General features: G+C 36.4%; 2 protein-coding genes across 3 annotated transcripts; one reads left to right on the plus strand and one right to left on the minus strand.

Moving 5' to 3' along the window:
* Positions 1–2,504: 2,504 nt before the first annotated feature.
* LOC145591356 (uncharacterized) lies at positions 2,505–9,715 on the plus strand. 2 transcript variants are annotated; one of them, XM_081647788.1, is made up of 13 exons: positions 2,505–2,657; positions 2,816–3,143; positions 4,258–4,435; positions 4,511–4,560; positions 5,427–5,519; positions 5,600–5,688; positions 6,136–6,214; positions 6,610–6,692; positions 6,789–6,867; positions 6,963–7,686; positions 8,135–8,215; positions 8,289–8,883; positions 9,132–9,715. In XM_081647788.1, exons 1-13 carry the CDS (start codon positions 2,626–2,628, stop codon positions 9,271–9,273), a joined length of 2,553 nt encoding a protein of 850 aa, XP_081503914.1. In that variant the 5' UTR covers positions 2,505–2,625; the 3' UTR covers positions 9,274–9,715. The 2 variants fall into 2 exon arrangements, with proteins under 2 accessions (XP_081503914.1, XP_081503915.1); XM_081647789.1 differs by having other exon boundaries at positions 2,816–3,137.
* Positions 9,716–9,934: 219 nt separating this feature from the next.
* Positions 9,935–12,656, minus strand: LOC145591357 (protein TAB2 homolog, chloroplastic-like). The gene is made up of 5 exons (XM_081647790.1): positions 12,017–12,656; positions 11,789–11,858; positions 11,144–11,315; positions 10,888–11,031; positions 9,935–10,358 (listed from the first exon to the last, which is right to left on the minus strand). Exons 1-5 carry the CDS (start codon positions 12,529–12,531, stop codon positions 10,099–10,101), a joined length of 1,161 nt encoding a protein of 386 aa, XP_081503916.1. The 5' UTR covers positions 12,532–12,656; the 3' UTR covers positions 9,935–10,098.
* Between the last annotated feature and the right edge of the window lie 578 nt (positions 12,657–13,234).

Raw genomic sequence — 13,234 nt, forward strand, 5'->3', positions numbered from 1 at the left:
CTCACTATAATACAAAATGACCATAAAATTCCTTTACACATGTTTTCGTTGTAGCTCAGATAGCAACACCTAATCCAAAAAATAAAAAATCCTCTATTTTTATATAATTAATTGTAATAACTAAAATAAATTGAACACTACTCCGTAGTAAAAAAGACCTGTTAAGCTATCAATGATTTAAGGACATATTTATGAAGACAATCTCTTAGTTGACCTTATGTACTTTTCATGAGTTTTAATGGTTCAAGCTATTATTATGTTCTACTCAAAGAGAAAGATTTGATAGAGAAAATCATCCTAACAAAATATTAATCATTAAATGCTATTCTTTTTAAACTAATTGTCACCTCTAATATACATATAAAACTGATGCCGCTTTCACAATAAATTATCTTTAAAGCGATTTTACCGTAGATTCTGCCCTTAACTCAACTAGCAATAACCTAACTACGATACATAATTATCATAAAATACAATTTCGCCTTTTAACTCAACTACCAACAACCTCACTACGATTCAAAACTACCATAAAATTCCTGTATATGAGACCCAGCCTTAAATTAACTAGCAACACCTAACCCAAACTGAAAAATCCTTTGTTTTTATGTTATCAACCATAATAACTACATTAAAGTGAATACCGGTCAAAAGAACATGTTAAGGTAGTAAAAAGTATACTCTAACAAGAGAGTATCAAGTTAACAACAATACAACGTTACAAGTAGAGGTGTCAATTCGGATAACCGGATGGAGTTTGGGTCGGGTCTGTTCGGGTCGGGTCTACTCGGGTCGGATATGTTCGGATCAAAATTATCCTTTTAACTCGGGTCGGGTCGGATCGGGTCAAATTCGGGTCGGGTCAAATTCGGGTCATGGTCTATCGAGTCCGGGTCGGATATGGGTCGGGTCAACTCCAGATCGGTTCACTTTCGGTTCGGATAAATTTGGATCGGGTTTAAAACGGGTTTAACCGGATAACTTCGGGTCGGATGAATTTGGGTCGGGTTGATTTCGGTTCGGATGATTTCGGTTCGGTCAAGTTCGGTTTGACTAAGATAAGGTTGATCCGTTGATTCATTAAATGGTCAGTTTCGATTTAATTCCTTTTTGTGTTTGGCTGGATTTTGGTCGAGCTGACCAAATTCATATCCAAATAAGGTTATTTTTAATCTAGAGATATTATTGAGTTTTTACCTTATTATTGGTTCAATATGATTATTAATTATGAAGCACGAAGTTTTAGTTTTCTCATTTGATCAAGTTATGTATAATTTTTATCTTAAAGGAAAATTGAGATTGAATAATTATCGATAACTTATCATACCTATATAAGTGAGACCGAGCTAGTGATATATTGATGAAATGATGAGTAATAATAGTTACATATGGTGATATATACAAAATAGAATATCAATTTTTTAAGGTTATTACAAGGTTACAACTCTTCATCAATTGTACAATCTTGCGAGGTTATGAGTTCTGTACTATTAATTTAGTTTATTACTAATTCAATTTGTATAAGATATTTGTTAGAGTTGTTAGAATTACTTTATTACTAATTCAATTTTTATATTAAAAACTTGACATTATACATAGTGATAGTTAATTGTTACTATGTACATTCTTTTTATTTGAGCATAAATTATTGCATATGTACGTAGTGTGTGTATAACCATACGATGTATAATGCCTATAATTCTAGGATAATGCACAGTTGTAGAGGAAGTAGTAATGAAGGAAAGTTATGTATTTGTAAATACATAACAACGATTAAAATATTCTAAAAACACATGGTAGAGAGAGAAAAAAGGAGAGAGATAGGAAGAGAGAGCTCTTTATATGAACCCCATCTACTTTTTAGTCAGATTGTCTCACGTGATGGGTTTGTAGTAAACTTAAGACTCCAGACTATTTCTTTGTAGTAAAAAAGTTAACTTATTAATAATTAGTAAATATATAGTATAAGAACTTGAATAAAAAGGTCAATAATCAATTATGGTCGGGTTAAATTCGGATCGGGTAAAAATCAAATCGAGTTTAAATCGGGTCGGGTTAATATCAGTTCGGGTCAAAACAGATCGGATCTGATCGGTTATTTGTCGGGTCAATTTCGGATCGGGTTGAGCTCGAGTCGGGTCAAATCGGTTCGGTTTGAGTTCAGGTCGGGTCAAATCGGATTCGGGTTGAGTTCAGGTCGGATCAAATCGGTGCCGGATTAAGTTCAGATCGGGTCAAGTTCGGATTCGGGTTGAGTTCGGTTCGGTTACAGATCGGGTTTGGGTCTTGAATTTCTCGGATCAAATCGGATCGGTTACAGTTCGAAACGGATAATTTTTTTCGGGTCGGTTCGGGTTTGACACCTCTAGTTACAAGTAAACAAAAGTAGATAGCATGTAGAATAGGGGTAGAATTGTCCAAAAAAAACAAGGTGGGGGAAGTGGTAAAATAGAGAAGGAAGAAGCCTATAGACTGTATTTCTCATAAAAACTTTGGAGAGAGAAAAAAAGGAAAAAAAAAAAAAAAAAAAAAAAGAAAAAAAAAGGAGAGGAGAAGTGAGGTTAGCGCACCCCCATCAAAAATCAAAAAGAATTGGGTTCATCTCTCTCTCTCATCACTCATCATAATATGGCATTTCACGTCGCTTGCCCAATTACATGGTAAACTAGATAGTAGTACACTCTCTTTGTTTTGTATTTTTATTTATTCCCTCTCTTTTTTTCTTTTATTTGAATTCATTCCGATTTTAATTTCACTTTTCTTGCTCACTAACCTCGTCTTCTTCTTCTTCTTCTTCCTTTCAATTCCCCTCTTTTAGCAAGCGAATTTGTTTCTGCGAGTTAGGGTTTCCGCAGATTAATTCTGGAATTTCTGATTTCGAGGGTGGAATTTCGAGGTTGAACGATTTTCTTAAGGATCCATGGATTATTAGGGTTAAGGAAGGTGCTACGGTTCAAGTTCCGGTTCCTAAGGTTGTTCCGCCGCCTCCTCCGCCGCCTGTTTCTGCTCTTGTTAATGGAGATGATGCTGAGGAGTTGTTGTCTGCTCAGACTAAAAGGGTTGCGTTGCAGAAGAAGGCTGCTGTTGCTTCTTTGGCTGCTGAGGATTTTGCTCGCCGCTTTGAATCCGGTGCTTTGGTGGTGAGGGTTCGTTTTTCTTGTTTTTGCCGATTTCTTTGTTTTTGGAATTGGGGATTTTTGTGGGTTTTGGACTTAATTGGGGTTTGTGGTTGTGCATTGACTTGTTTCGATCTGTTTAATTGATTTAAGGGTTGTTTGCTATTTGGTGTTGTGCTAAAGATTGTTGATTTTAATTGCATTTGTGTTGTGAATTGACAATTAATAATGTATTGATATTGTGAGTAGCATATGTAATGTGGAATAATTAAAATTGGTTTTGTGGAATGATGACATTGATTGGAGGGTGTTGTTGGTTGTCTAATTCAATCCCTAATTGGGAAAAGCTTGTGACTTTGGTTTTGGAAGACCGAGTTTGAATTGCGGAAAAGATGTTGTTTTGGAATTATGTGGTAGCTTTGTAAGTGATCATACTGTAGGTTATGTCATTGCAACATGCAAGGGCTCAGGGTTGGGGGGGGGGGGATGGATAGGAGGAGAGCAGGATAATTTAAACAGCTATGACTTTTTTTTTGTAAGCAAAGATCTAAATTGGAGTGTTTTAAGGTGATGATAATGAATAAGTGATTTGAGTTTTTTGGCTATCAATGAGAATTATTTGGTAATTTATGTTATGTCTTTTAAAATGTGGACTTATTTTGCAATTGATGAATGACAAGTGAAGATTTTAAGTTTTGGCGGATTTGGCCTATTTTTACAATACTTCCCACTCTTTGTATGGATGAGGAACGAGTGAATGACTATGTTTTTACTCGGGTCAGTTTGTTGCTAGTTATGAATCTTAATCATATGGTGTTTCTTTCACTAACTTAATGCTGATTGATGCAAGAGCATCTTTAGAGTTTCCCAGGTATTTTCCATATCTAGCTACCTGTTGGTTTACCAACAACTTAAAGTTGATAGGATATCAAAATGTCAATTTGTTAGAGTGGGAAACAGGTAATATATGTCGTCAGATGAACCTAGTATTATAAACCTTGAATCTTGTCCCAACCTTGGGATTGGCAATCATGTGCTTTCTTAGATGGTCCATATTATTTGAGACTCTGGGTACTGCACTCCTGTTACTTTCTTGCTTCTATATTGCATATAGCTTAGCTTGATTTTCTGCTGCTATTCTCAGGATGTCACCAAAGATTCTGGCGTAGAGGAGCAGGGTTCTTCTAATGTGAATGTGATGTGTCGACTGTGCTTCTCCGGTGAAAATGAAGGCAGTGACAGAGCTAAGAAGATGCATCCGTGCAGTAATTGTGGGAAAAAATATCACAGGAGTTGCTTAAAAACTTGGTCTCAACATAGAGGTTTGTTCAGTTGCTGGGGTTCTTGGTCTGGCTAAAATCTTACATTCCCCTTCTGAGTTTTTTTTCTCTCTGCAGATCTGTTTCACTGGAGTTCATGGACATGTCCCTCATGCCGTACATGTGAGGTAATCATGTGCTGCAATATCTTGCTTAAGTCCATGGCTTATATTGTAGGATATACTTTCTTGTGGTCTGTAGGTTATCTTTCTTGTGAGTTGCTGTCTCTAAATTTTTTGAACATAGATTTACAGTATGGCTTTCACTCTTCAAACAAAACCCTGTTAAAAATTAGTCACTTTAGTGCTATGTGTGTGGATCGTAAGCAGCTTTAGTTTCTTTAAAATATACCATCTAGATTCACGGTCCACTTTAACGATTTGGCCTATAAATAAAAGATTGTAGCATTTTTAACTCACTTCAAGGTCTTTCAAGTCTAATTATATGATTTTTTCTGGATTCATGCACCCAGCTGAACGGCCTTTTCTCTTTTCAATAATTGGGGCCTGTTTCAGCAAAAGCAGCACTAATAGTAGCCAGACACACCTTTGGCCATTAATATTTTTATTGTTTAATATTAAAATCTGTGTAAAATTTTCATTTTGTTTAAACAATGGTGCCAGTCATTCATAGCCATTTCTTATACGTTCTTAGTTTTCTTAGTTTATTTGAAGCATTAGGCTATATATATATTTTGGATGAATCTTATCTATTTATTTTTATAGAAAAGTTAGTTTCATATTCAGCATGTGGAGGAATTGATTTTGGCATTTCCAATCTCCTAATGGTTCCTTAATATCAATACACTCCCTGGGCCCTATATATATTTCATTGAAGGCATCTTTTATTCTTTAGCTTCTCTTTTCAGGAATACTAAAACTTTTGTCTGCTGATAATTAGTTTATATAGTGTTGTTGCAAATTGGTACTTCAGTGTTTGGTTTGCTTGTTTGTTTGACAATGGGTATCTTTTTCTTATCTCATTTCCCTTCCAGGTTTGTCGTAGAACTGGAGAGCCAAACAAGTTTAAATTTTGCAAGAGGTGTGATGGTGCCTTCCATTGTTATTGTATGCAGCCTCCGCACAAGGTTGTCTTTGTTTTCCTTTTCTGTTTTTAGTTTGTTGCACTGTGCAGATTGTTGGATCTTAATATATTTTTGTGGTGCAGAATGTTAGTTCTGGACCTTACCTTTGCCCCAAGCATACAAAATGCCACAGCTGTGGGTCAAATGTTCCAGGAAATGGTCTGAGTGTAAGGTATTTGTTAAAGTTTTTGGCTCTCTTATTAGATTGGTGATGCCTGGCTGCATTATGCTTTAAAGATGCTGGTTATAGCTTTTGACGATTGACATGTATAATTGTATAATTGAGACAGTTTGTGTATGGAATAAGGCAATAGGCATTTGGAACTTTTGGTTGTAATTTCTAGAGAAAATTACTGGTATTAAAATACACTCATGCATCTAGCATCTTAGTATGTCTTGTTCATATAGTTCTAGGAAAGGTTTGTGTAAGCTTGTTTCTCCATTGTGGATAGTAAGATCCACATGGGCAATAGTGGTCTGTGTTTGGAATGCTGTAATGCATATCTTGACTAGCAGTAATTTGAATGTTAATTGTTGCACTTACTATTGTTTTAATTGTTGTATCATGTCTACTTTTTTTTTGTCATTTTTTCTTTTGACCTTGTTTTGGACACTGCAGGTGGTTTTTAGGGTATACTTGCTGTGATGCTTGTGGGAGATTGTTTACCAAAGGCAATTATTGTCCTGCTTGCCTGAAGGTATATATAATTCTGTTTTGTTTAAGATTATATGAACGTGTCGTGCTATGCCTTGGATTCATCTTGAAATTCAATGTTGGTTGTTTCAGTCATACCAGCATGTAATGCCCACAGAAACTTGAGTAGTTTTATGCTGGTAATGATTGACTTTCATTTAGAACATTTGTTCCCCATCAGTTGAAATGAAGAATTTTAATCATGTGGATCCAATGCTTCCCTTCTTTGCTGTAACCCCCCCCCCCCCCAGGGCCCACACATACACACACACAGAGGCACCCAATTTTCACTGCTTCTGCTTGGTCTTTGACCATAGTTGAGGCCTTGTCAACTTTATTCACTGTATTGTCTTACATGCATCAGTGTTAGTTGACTGATTTAACCTTAAAAATATGTAGGTCTACAGAGATTCAGAGGCAACACCTATGGTTTGCTGTGATATTTGCCAGCGCTGGGTGCACATTGAATGTGATGGAATCAGGTTAAATATTTTTTTGTCATCATTTTATAGTGAAATTAAGTTTGATGCTTCAACTTTTAATGACATATCTTAATTGTGATGCTATTATACACGCAGTGATGAGAGATATTTGCAGTTTCAAATAGATGGAAATCTTCCATACACATGCCCAACATGCCGTGGCGAGTGCTACCAGGTATGCTTAGAGAAGGTTTCCCAATTACTATTACTACTTCTACCAGTATAATTTACTTGTGAGTTAACTCTCCTTTCCTTCTCTATTATTTGCAGGTGAGGGGTATTGAAGATGCTGTGCAAGAGCTGTGGAGGAGAAGAGACGAGGCAGATCGTGATCTAATAGCAAGTTTAAGGGCAGCTGCTGGTTTGCCGACTCAGGAAGAAATATTTTCTATTTCACCGTTTTCTGATGATGAAGATTATGATCTGAGTGCTGGGAAGGGTGAACATGGGCGCGCTAGATTCTCTTTGAAAAGCTTGGCTGATTTTTCCCCTAAGAAGATCAAGGAATCTGGCAAGAAACCATACAGCAAAAAATATGTGAAGAAAAAGGGATACCAGACGTCTTTGGATGGTAAAATGGAGGTCAAGCCTGAAGAATACAGTGAGACTCAGTTTTTTGGATCTAGATTGGGGAACAATAAAGAGACGTCACAGCCACATGGACCAGATTTTTTTTCTTCTCCTGTTTCTGGAAGTTTCAGTCCAAATGACAGAAATTTCTCTAATAAGGAACAGGGGGTTTTGAAGCACAAATCTATGGATGAGGTTGCGGGGAGCAATGTAGACAGAAGAGCAACAGTTTTACAGATTAAGAGCAAGAAGCCTAATGACACTGCTGTTAGTGAGGATGTGGGGCAATTCGGCAACAAACCAAAGACCATTAAGGGAACTAAGCTGGTTATACATTTAGGAGGACGAAATAAAACCATTACCAACTCTCCGAGGTCTGATTCTTCAAGTTACCAGAGGGAGCAAGATTTGGTGACATTAAGTGGTAAGTCTTGTATTGCATAGTGCATACAGCTGTATGCTGGCTGTTGCTTGACATTTGTTATCTGTTTTCTACTGATGCATTTTTGCCTTTAGAAGAAAGAGTAATTTATCGTTATCTATTCAATTATCTAAGGACTAAAAATCTATTAAGAGATGGCGATTTATGATATGATTTGAATTTCGGTGCCTTGGTGTTTGCTCCAAATTGTGTATTTGCTGTGTTCATGTTTTTCTGGTAGGATTTTGACTGTTGTGTATCTAAGTAGCCTTCTAAAATTTAATTGTGTTCCATTGTTTTGACATGTGATATAACTTGAAATTTGGCTATTGCTTTTTTTTTAATTTTTTTTTTTTTTTTTTTTTTTTTTAAAAATAATTTCAAATTGATTTCTATTCTTAATTTCAGTCTTTTTAGGTCTTACAGCTCTGTTTTTCTTTGTTGGATTCAGGAGGGAATGATGCAGTGAGTCAGCATAGGACAGGTGATAATCTAACGGAAAGATTAGATGGCACATCAATCTCTGATGATGGTATGCATTTGGCTACTACTGTTCTTAATCTGGAATGAATATGAACTTTTTATTGACTCATGGGAATTTGCAGGTTACAAAGTTGATGGTTCTCATGATATAAGAGGAGTGAAACTAAGGGATCGTAACATAATAAAGCTTGGTAAAGGCAAATCTGAAGCTTCTGGTCCTCAATCTCACAGAGGGAATGGATTGTTTGGTCTAGAGAGCACACATATCACGCCATCAAAAAAAAGCCATGCTGACAGTGAAGGGCTACAGAACAATGTATCAAAGGGTGAGAAGATTTCTTTGAGAAAGCATCCAGATAACAGGCATGATATGTCTGGTGACAGCAATAAAAGTAACCAGCCAGCACCACCTGCTGTAGATGCTTCACTTAAGGACTCCAGGCCTTTGCTTAGACTCAAATTCAAGACTCCTTACCCTAGTTCGTGGGTTCCACATAGTGAGGAAGAGAGAGGATCTGTGAAGGGTCAAAGGTCTAAGAGAAAGAGGCCGTCACCCTTGGTGGAAAAGCCTAAACATCATGAACAGGAAGATGTGACAAAATCACAAGATGACAATTTAATGAATGAAATCATGGATGCTAACTGGATTTTGAAGAAGTTGGGTAAAGATGCTATAGGAAAGAGAGTAGAAGTTCATCAGCAATCTGATAATTCCTGGTGCGTCTTCCTTCATACTAGGCTGAAATAGTTTGGTTGGATTCTGGTCCTTGATACTTTGATAATTATTTCATGATCATGCTTGAAATGTGTGGTTTTGGTTGCTAGATACATTGTTTTTCTCTCGTCCTTTGTTACTTCAGTATTTTCTGTTCATCAAAACTTTTAATACTTTACTGGTCAATACTTGCATGATATACTTGGTCTACTGTTTCTGTTTATAATTGGTTAAAATTCTATCTTATCAGGCATAAAGGAGTTGTCAGTGACGTTATTGAGGGGACAGCAATGTTGTCTGTTGATCTTGATGATGGAAGGGCGAAGACTGTAGAACTTGGAAAGCAAGGCATCAGATTTGTAACACAGAAACAAAAAAGACTGAAATCCTGATGATCAAGTATAAAGATTAAAGCCAAGCTATTGTCTTTGCAGTTCAGAGCTCTCCAAAGGTTCTCACAGTTTTGCTAGCAGGTGGGTGAAGGCCCGTAGAATCTCTCTGCACCATTTGTTCAGCACTTAAGGCTGTTACAATGAATCTGATATCTCTGGGCCTCACCAGGGTTCAGATGATAATTTTTCTCTACCCTTGAATGTGCAGCTTCTCTCAGTGGGGGGAAGGTTTTATTGGCTTCCTCATGTAACCTTAATAGGATGCGTTTAGATACAAGTCTGATCTGACTACTAGTGTAGACTGCTATTTTCTTGTGTTTTAGTCAGTTTTCTAAGCGTTGTTGTAAATGATTAGGAATACACAGCCTTCTCTATGGTAGCTATGCTGACAAGTTGTTAGCTTGATTTGTACCCTTTAATAAAGTCCATCTATTTTTTTCAACTGCTTAGCAAAAGATGAAAGGGGTTTGTATCATGGCAACTTGGCAAGTTTGTAGCCTTGTTGCATTATCTTGACATGTTTAATGAAATCATGCTTGCTATGCTCACAAATAATGTTGAAATGTTGATGCTGCTAATGTTTATACGAAGTATGTTATTAGTAATAATGTAATACCATGTTTTTTTAAAAGCAAAATCTCATAAAATTCAGTCTAAATCCTACAAATTAAAAGCCGTCTTCTCATAAAGCTGTGTTAAGTCTTTATATCTTATGAAGTTGCCTATTCTTAACAAATAGAAGATACAAAAGGCTCTTGTTCAAGAAAATGAATGGGTATTTGCCTATTGCTTGCTCAAGCTTGCCCAAAGGTTTATGTACATGAATTATACAGGGGGTGGTGGCAAATCTAAGAGGAGCCAAAACCCAACACAATCATCTGAGTCAAGGTCCTCTTGGATAGCAAGGAAATGCAAGCCTCCACAAGATTTCTTCGTTGCTTCCCATGCCTCAGTTTCTTGTGTTGTCTCGGGTGTTTTCTTATATGTAGCATAAATATATCGGGTTGAAATTCCCACAGACAAGAGCAAGCAAGCCCGGGCAGTATCAGCTTCAATGGAGCAGACTTCCAATCCATTCATCCAAGCTGCAGTTAGAACAAAAATAAGATTAGGTTGGAGTACCCAGTGGAGAATTGGGTAGGTTGACGACAGGTCTAGGGCTCAAGGTTATGAAGCTATCTTTGAAAGGCAGCAAGATTACAACAGGGTGACATTGAATTATACAGTATAATTTATTGCAGCTCATAATTATTCTGAGAGAAATATTACTGAAGTGACAAGGATTAAGGGTTTAGGGTTCAGGAATGATAAATAAACAGGTAAGTTTACATTTTCTCTCAAATATGAAGCCAAATGAAGCAGCCCTACTTATACATGTTAGTGATGTTACTGCTACTAAGTGTACAGTTCAATAGAGCAAGGTAGGGAAACAGCTTAATGCATGATTTAAGTGTTCCTATAATAAGCTGCTTAATGCATCGGTATCCTTGCTTAGTGCATTCAAGGGAAAGAGTGTCTAACTCTATTAAGTAGCAGTTTCTTGAGCTTATTTTGTAGCACAAAATGACTAAACCTGAATACGAAGTTAAGCAAAGGGTTTAAGATGATTTATACCTGCCAAAGGTTTGGCACGTGAAGATGCAACAGCTAAACCAGGAATTAGTGTGTCATCATCAATATCAATACCAAGCAAATCCAAATCTAAACTAGCACCAAATGCAAATTTCTTCTCCAAGGTTTCCACCTCCTCCCGCACCGCTGAAACAGTAAACTTGGATTATTAGTCGACTATCCATTATCACATGCAATTATATAAATCTCACAATCTGATACGAAGTATTACACAATGCCATCTTCTAGGATTGAATACCTGAATAAGGCAATTGGACAAATGCCCATCTATCTCCGAACAGATTCTCAGGAAGTTCCATAGGAAAAGGGTTATCTAACACCATAAGAGGCTTTGCTCCTTTCTGAAAGCCTGGATGACGCGTGTAAATGGTCTCATACCGTTCTTCCAACCAGAGAAGCAGTGATAAACACTGCAAAAATGGAGGATATTAACATCAACTATGAACCTAGTGAACTCAAAGACTGAACAGCGAAAAATCTTTGAAACAATTACAGCAGGAAGCTTCCAAAGTATATTGCCAATAGACAGCATATTGCTCCCATGAAGTCAAAATTTCGAGCACAAATCTTATGACACAAATTCAGAAAATACCAATCATTGATCACTAATTCCTTTCAAGGAAAGCTTAAAGATGATCCCAAATGCTTTTCCTTCAGTTCACAGAAAAGGAATTTTAACATCCATGCCTGGATTTCCCCTTTCATTTGACATGCTCTCCATCCATAATATCATTTCGTGAATGAACTGAAATCAATATTCAATACTACCTCCGGTCTCAAATTAGTTGTTCTATTTGTGTTTTGCACGGTTTAGAAGCTACTTATAGCAACATACAAGTGTAAAGAACTAAATTAAATCAATCATACTAGTACAACAGTTTACCCTTTTACTTGGAATAGGTTTAATTCCAAGCTCTTTGCATGCCTTGGTTATAATGGTCTGCAACTGAGACCTACATCATAATAGTCAATCAACATACAATCCAAAATCAGTAAATCATTTCACAACACAAATTAAAGAAACACACCCCATAAAACTCAAACTTCAAACCCCATTTTTTTTTTTTTACTAAAATCAATAAAACTTGAAGAAATTCAGAAAAAAAATGACCTGAAAAACCGAATTTTCTCAGGAAGAGGGACACCCAATTCATCACAAATGGTAACAATGGCATTCTTCAAAGTAATGCTATTAATAACATTATTGGGGAAATACTTTGTGTATTGTAAAGATAAAGAATTATCACAAACAACAAGTTCCCATATCTTTTTACCCCTGATATCAAGAATGGGTCTTGAGCAAAAATCCAATTCCCATTCAGTAATGTTTTCGGGTTCAGTTCCCGGGTCAAGAAAACTCATTTCTGCAGTTGGGTCATCATCAATAACATCTTCAATTGTTTCAGCTTCTTCGATTGAGCTTTCAGAGACTGAATTGACCAGAAAACGGCGTTGTTTGCAGTTTGATGAGGTTTTCAGGGTGGAAGAGTTTGAAATGGTATGAGAAGTTGAAGTACATGAAATTTTCGTGGGTTGTGAAAAAGAAGTGAAGTTGGAGATGGGTTTGTAAGGAATTGAAGCAGTTTGATCTCTGAACTTTGTAGGATTGAAGCTCAGAGTAGCCATTGAAGTTTTTGGTTTGAGCTTACTGATAAGGCGCGGTATAGAAGAAGATGAATGTTTTGGTTGGTTCTCTGCCACAGAATATGATGAGCATACCCGGGTTTTTTTGGGTGCCAATCAGGGACAGGACCCAGGACCTCAAAAAAAAAAAAAAAAAAACAATTAAGTTAGAAGTGTTAAATACAGACTCGGATTGATTTGAAAAAAATTCAATTAAAATTTCGACTCCCATGCGTTTAATAATTTAGTGTGTCTCAACTTTGAAATGACGCTACTGAGCACCTAATCTAAGTACCTAAATTGACATCTCTTTTACTTAAATGCGTGGCAAAATCACTCTTGACGACTTCATATAGTGTGACATGTTTTAGGAGAAATCCAGTTAAGTCATTTTAAAACAAGAGCCTAGTTCTTAAATATAGAAAGACTATCCATGTTTGTTTAAAATAAGCTTAGATAAATTTTTAAAAGTGTAAATTAAGTAAAATGAATGCACCATTAGCTTAGCTCCAAAGGTTTCTTAAAAAAAAAGTTCTAATGGTAGTCCATGAACGATTACACCAGTTTGCTTAATTAACACCTTTTATTGAAAGCCAATAAACAACGCAAATATCTTCCAATAACGATGTAAAAATTCACATCCCAAAGACCCAAACTATTTTCGCCACAATTTCTGAATAACACGAGTAGTTGATAGCGTGAATAC

This window comes from Chenopodium album, chromosome 18 (assembly GCF_948465745.1).
Source record: "Chenopodium album chromosome 18, dcCheAlbu1.1, whole genome shotgun sequence".
NCBI classification, from domain to species: Eukaryota; Viridiplantae; Streptophyta; class Magnoliopsida; order Caryophyllales; family Amaranthaceae; genus Chenopodium; species Chenopodium album.

Excerpts from the sequence above, each read along its gene's own strand:
- LOC145591356 (XM_081647788.1), top strand. The coding sequence starts at position 2,626 with ATGGCATTTCACGTCGCTTGCCCAATTACATG. Across the intron at positions 5,689-6,135 it reads GGAAATGGTCTGAGTGTAAG|GTGGTTTTTAGGGTATACTT; the intron begins GTATTTGTTAAA and ends TGGACACTGCAG. Across the intron at positions 6,215-6,609 it reads ATTGTCCTGCTTGCCTGAAG|GTCTACAGAGATTCAGAGGC; the intron begins GTATATATAATT and ends AAAAATATGTAG.
- LOC145591357 (XM_081647790.1), bottom strand. The coding sequence starts at position 12,531 with ATGGCTACTCTGAGCTTCAATCCTACAAAGTTCAGAGATCAAACTGCT. Across the intron at positions 11,316-11,788 it reads AACCTATTCCAAGTAAAAGG|TGTTTATCACTGCTTCTCTG; the intron begins GTAAACTGTTGT and ends CCATTTTTGCAG. Across the intron at positions 10,359-10,887 it reads ACGTGCCAAACCTTTGGCAG|CTTGGATGAATGGATTGGAA; the intron begins GTATAAATCATC and ends TTCTAACTGCAG.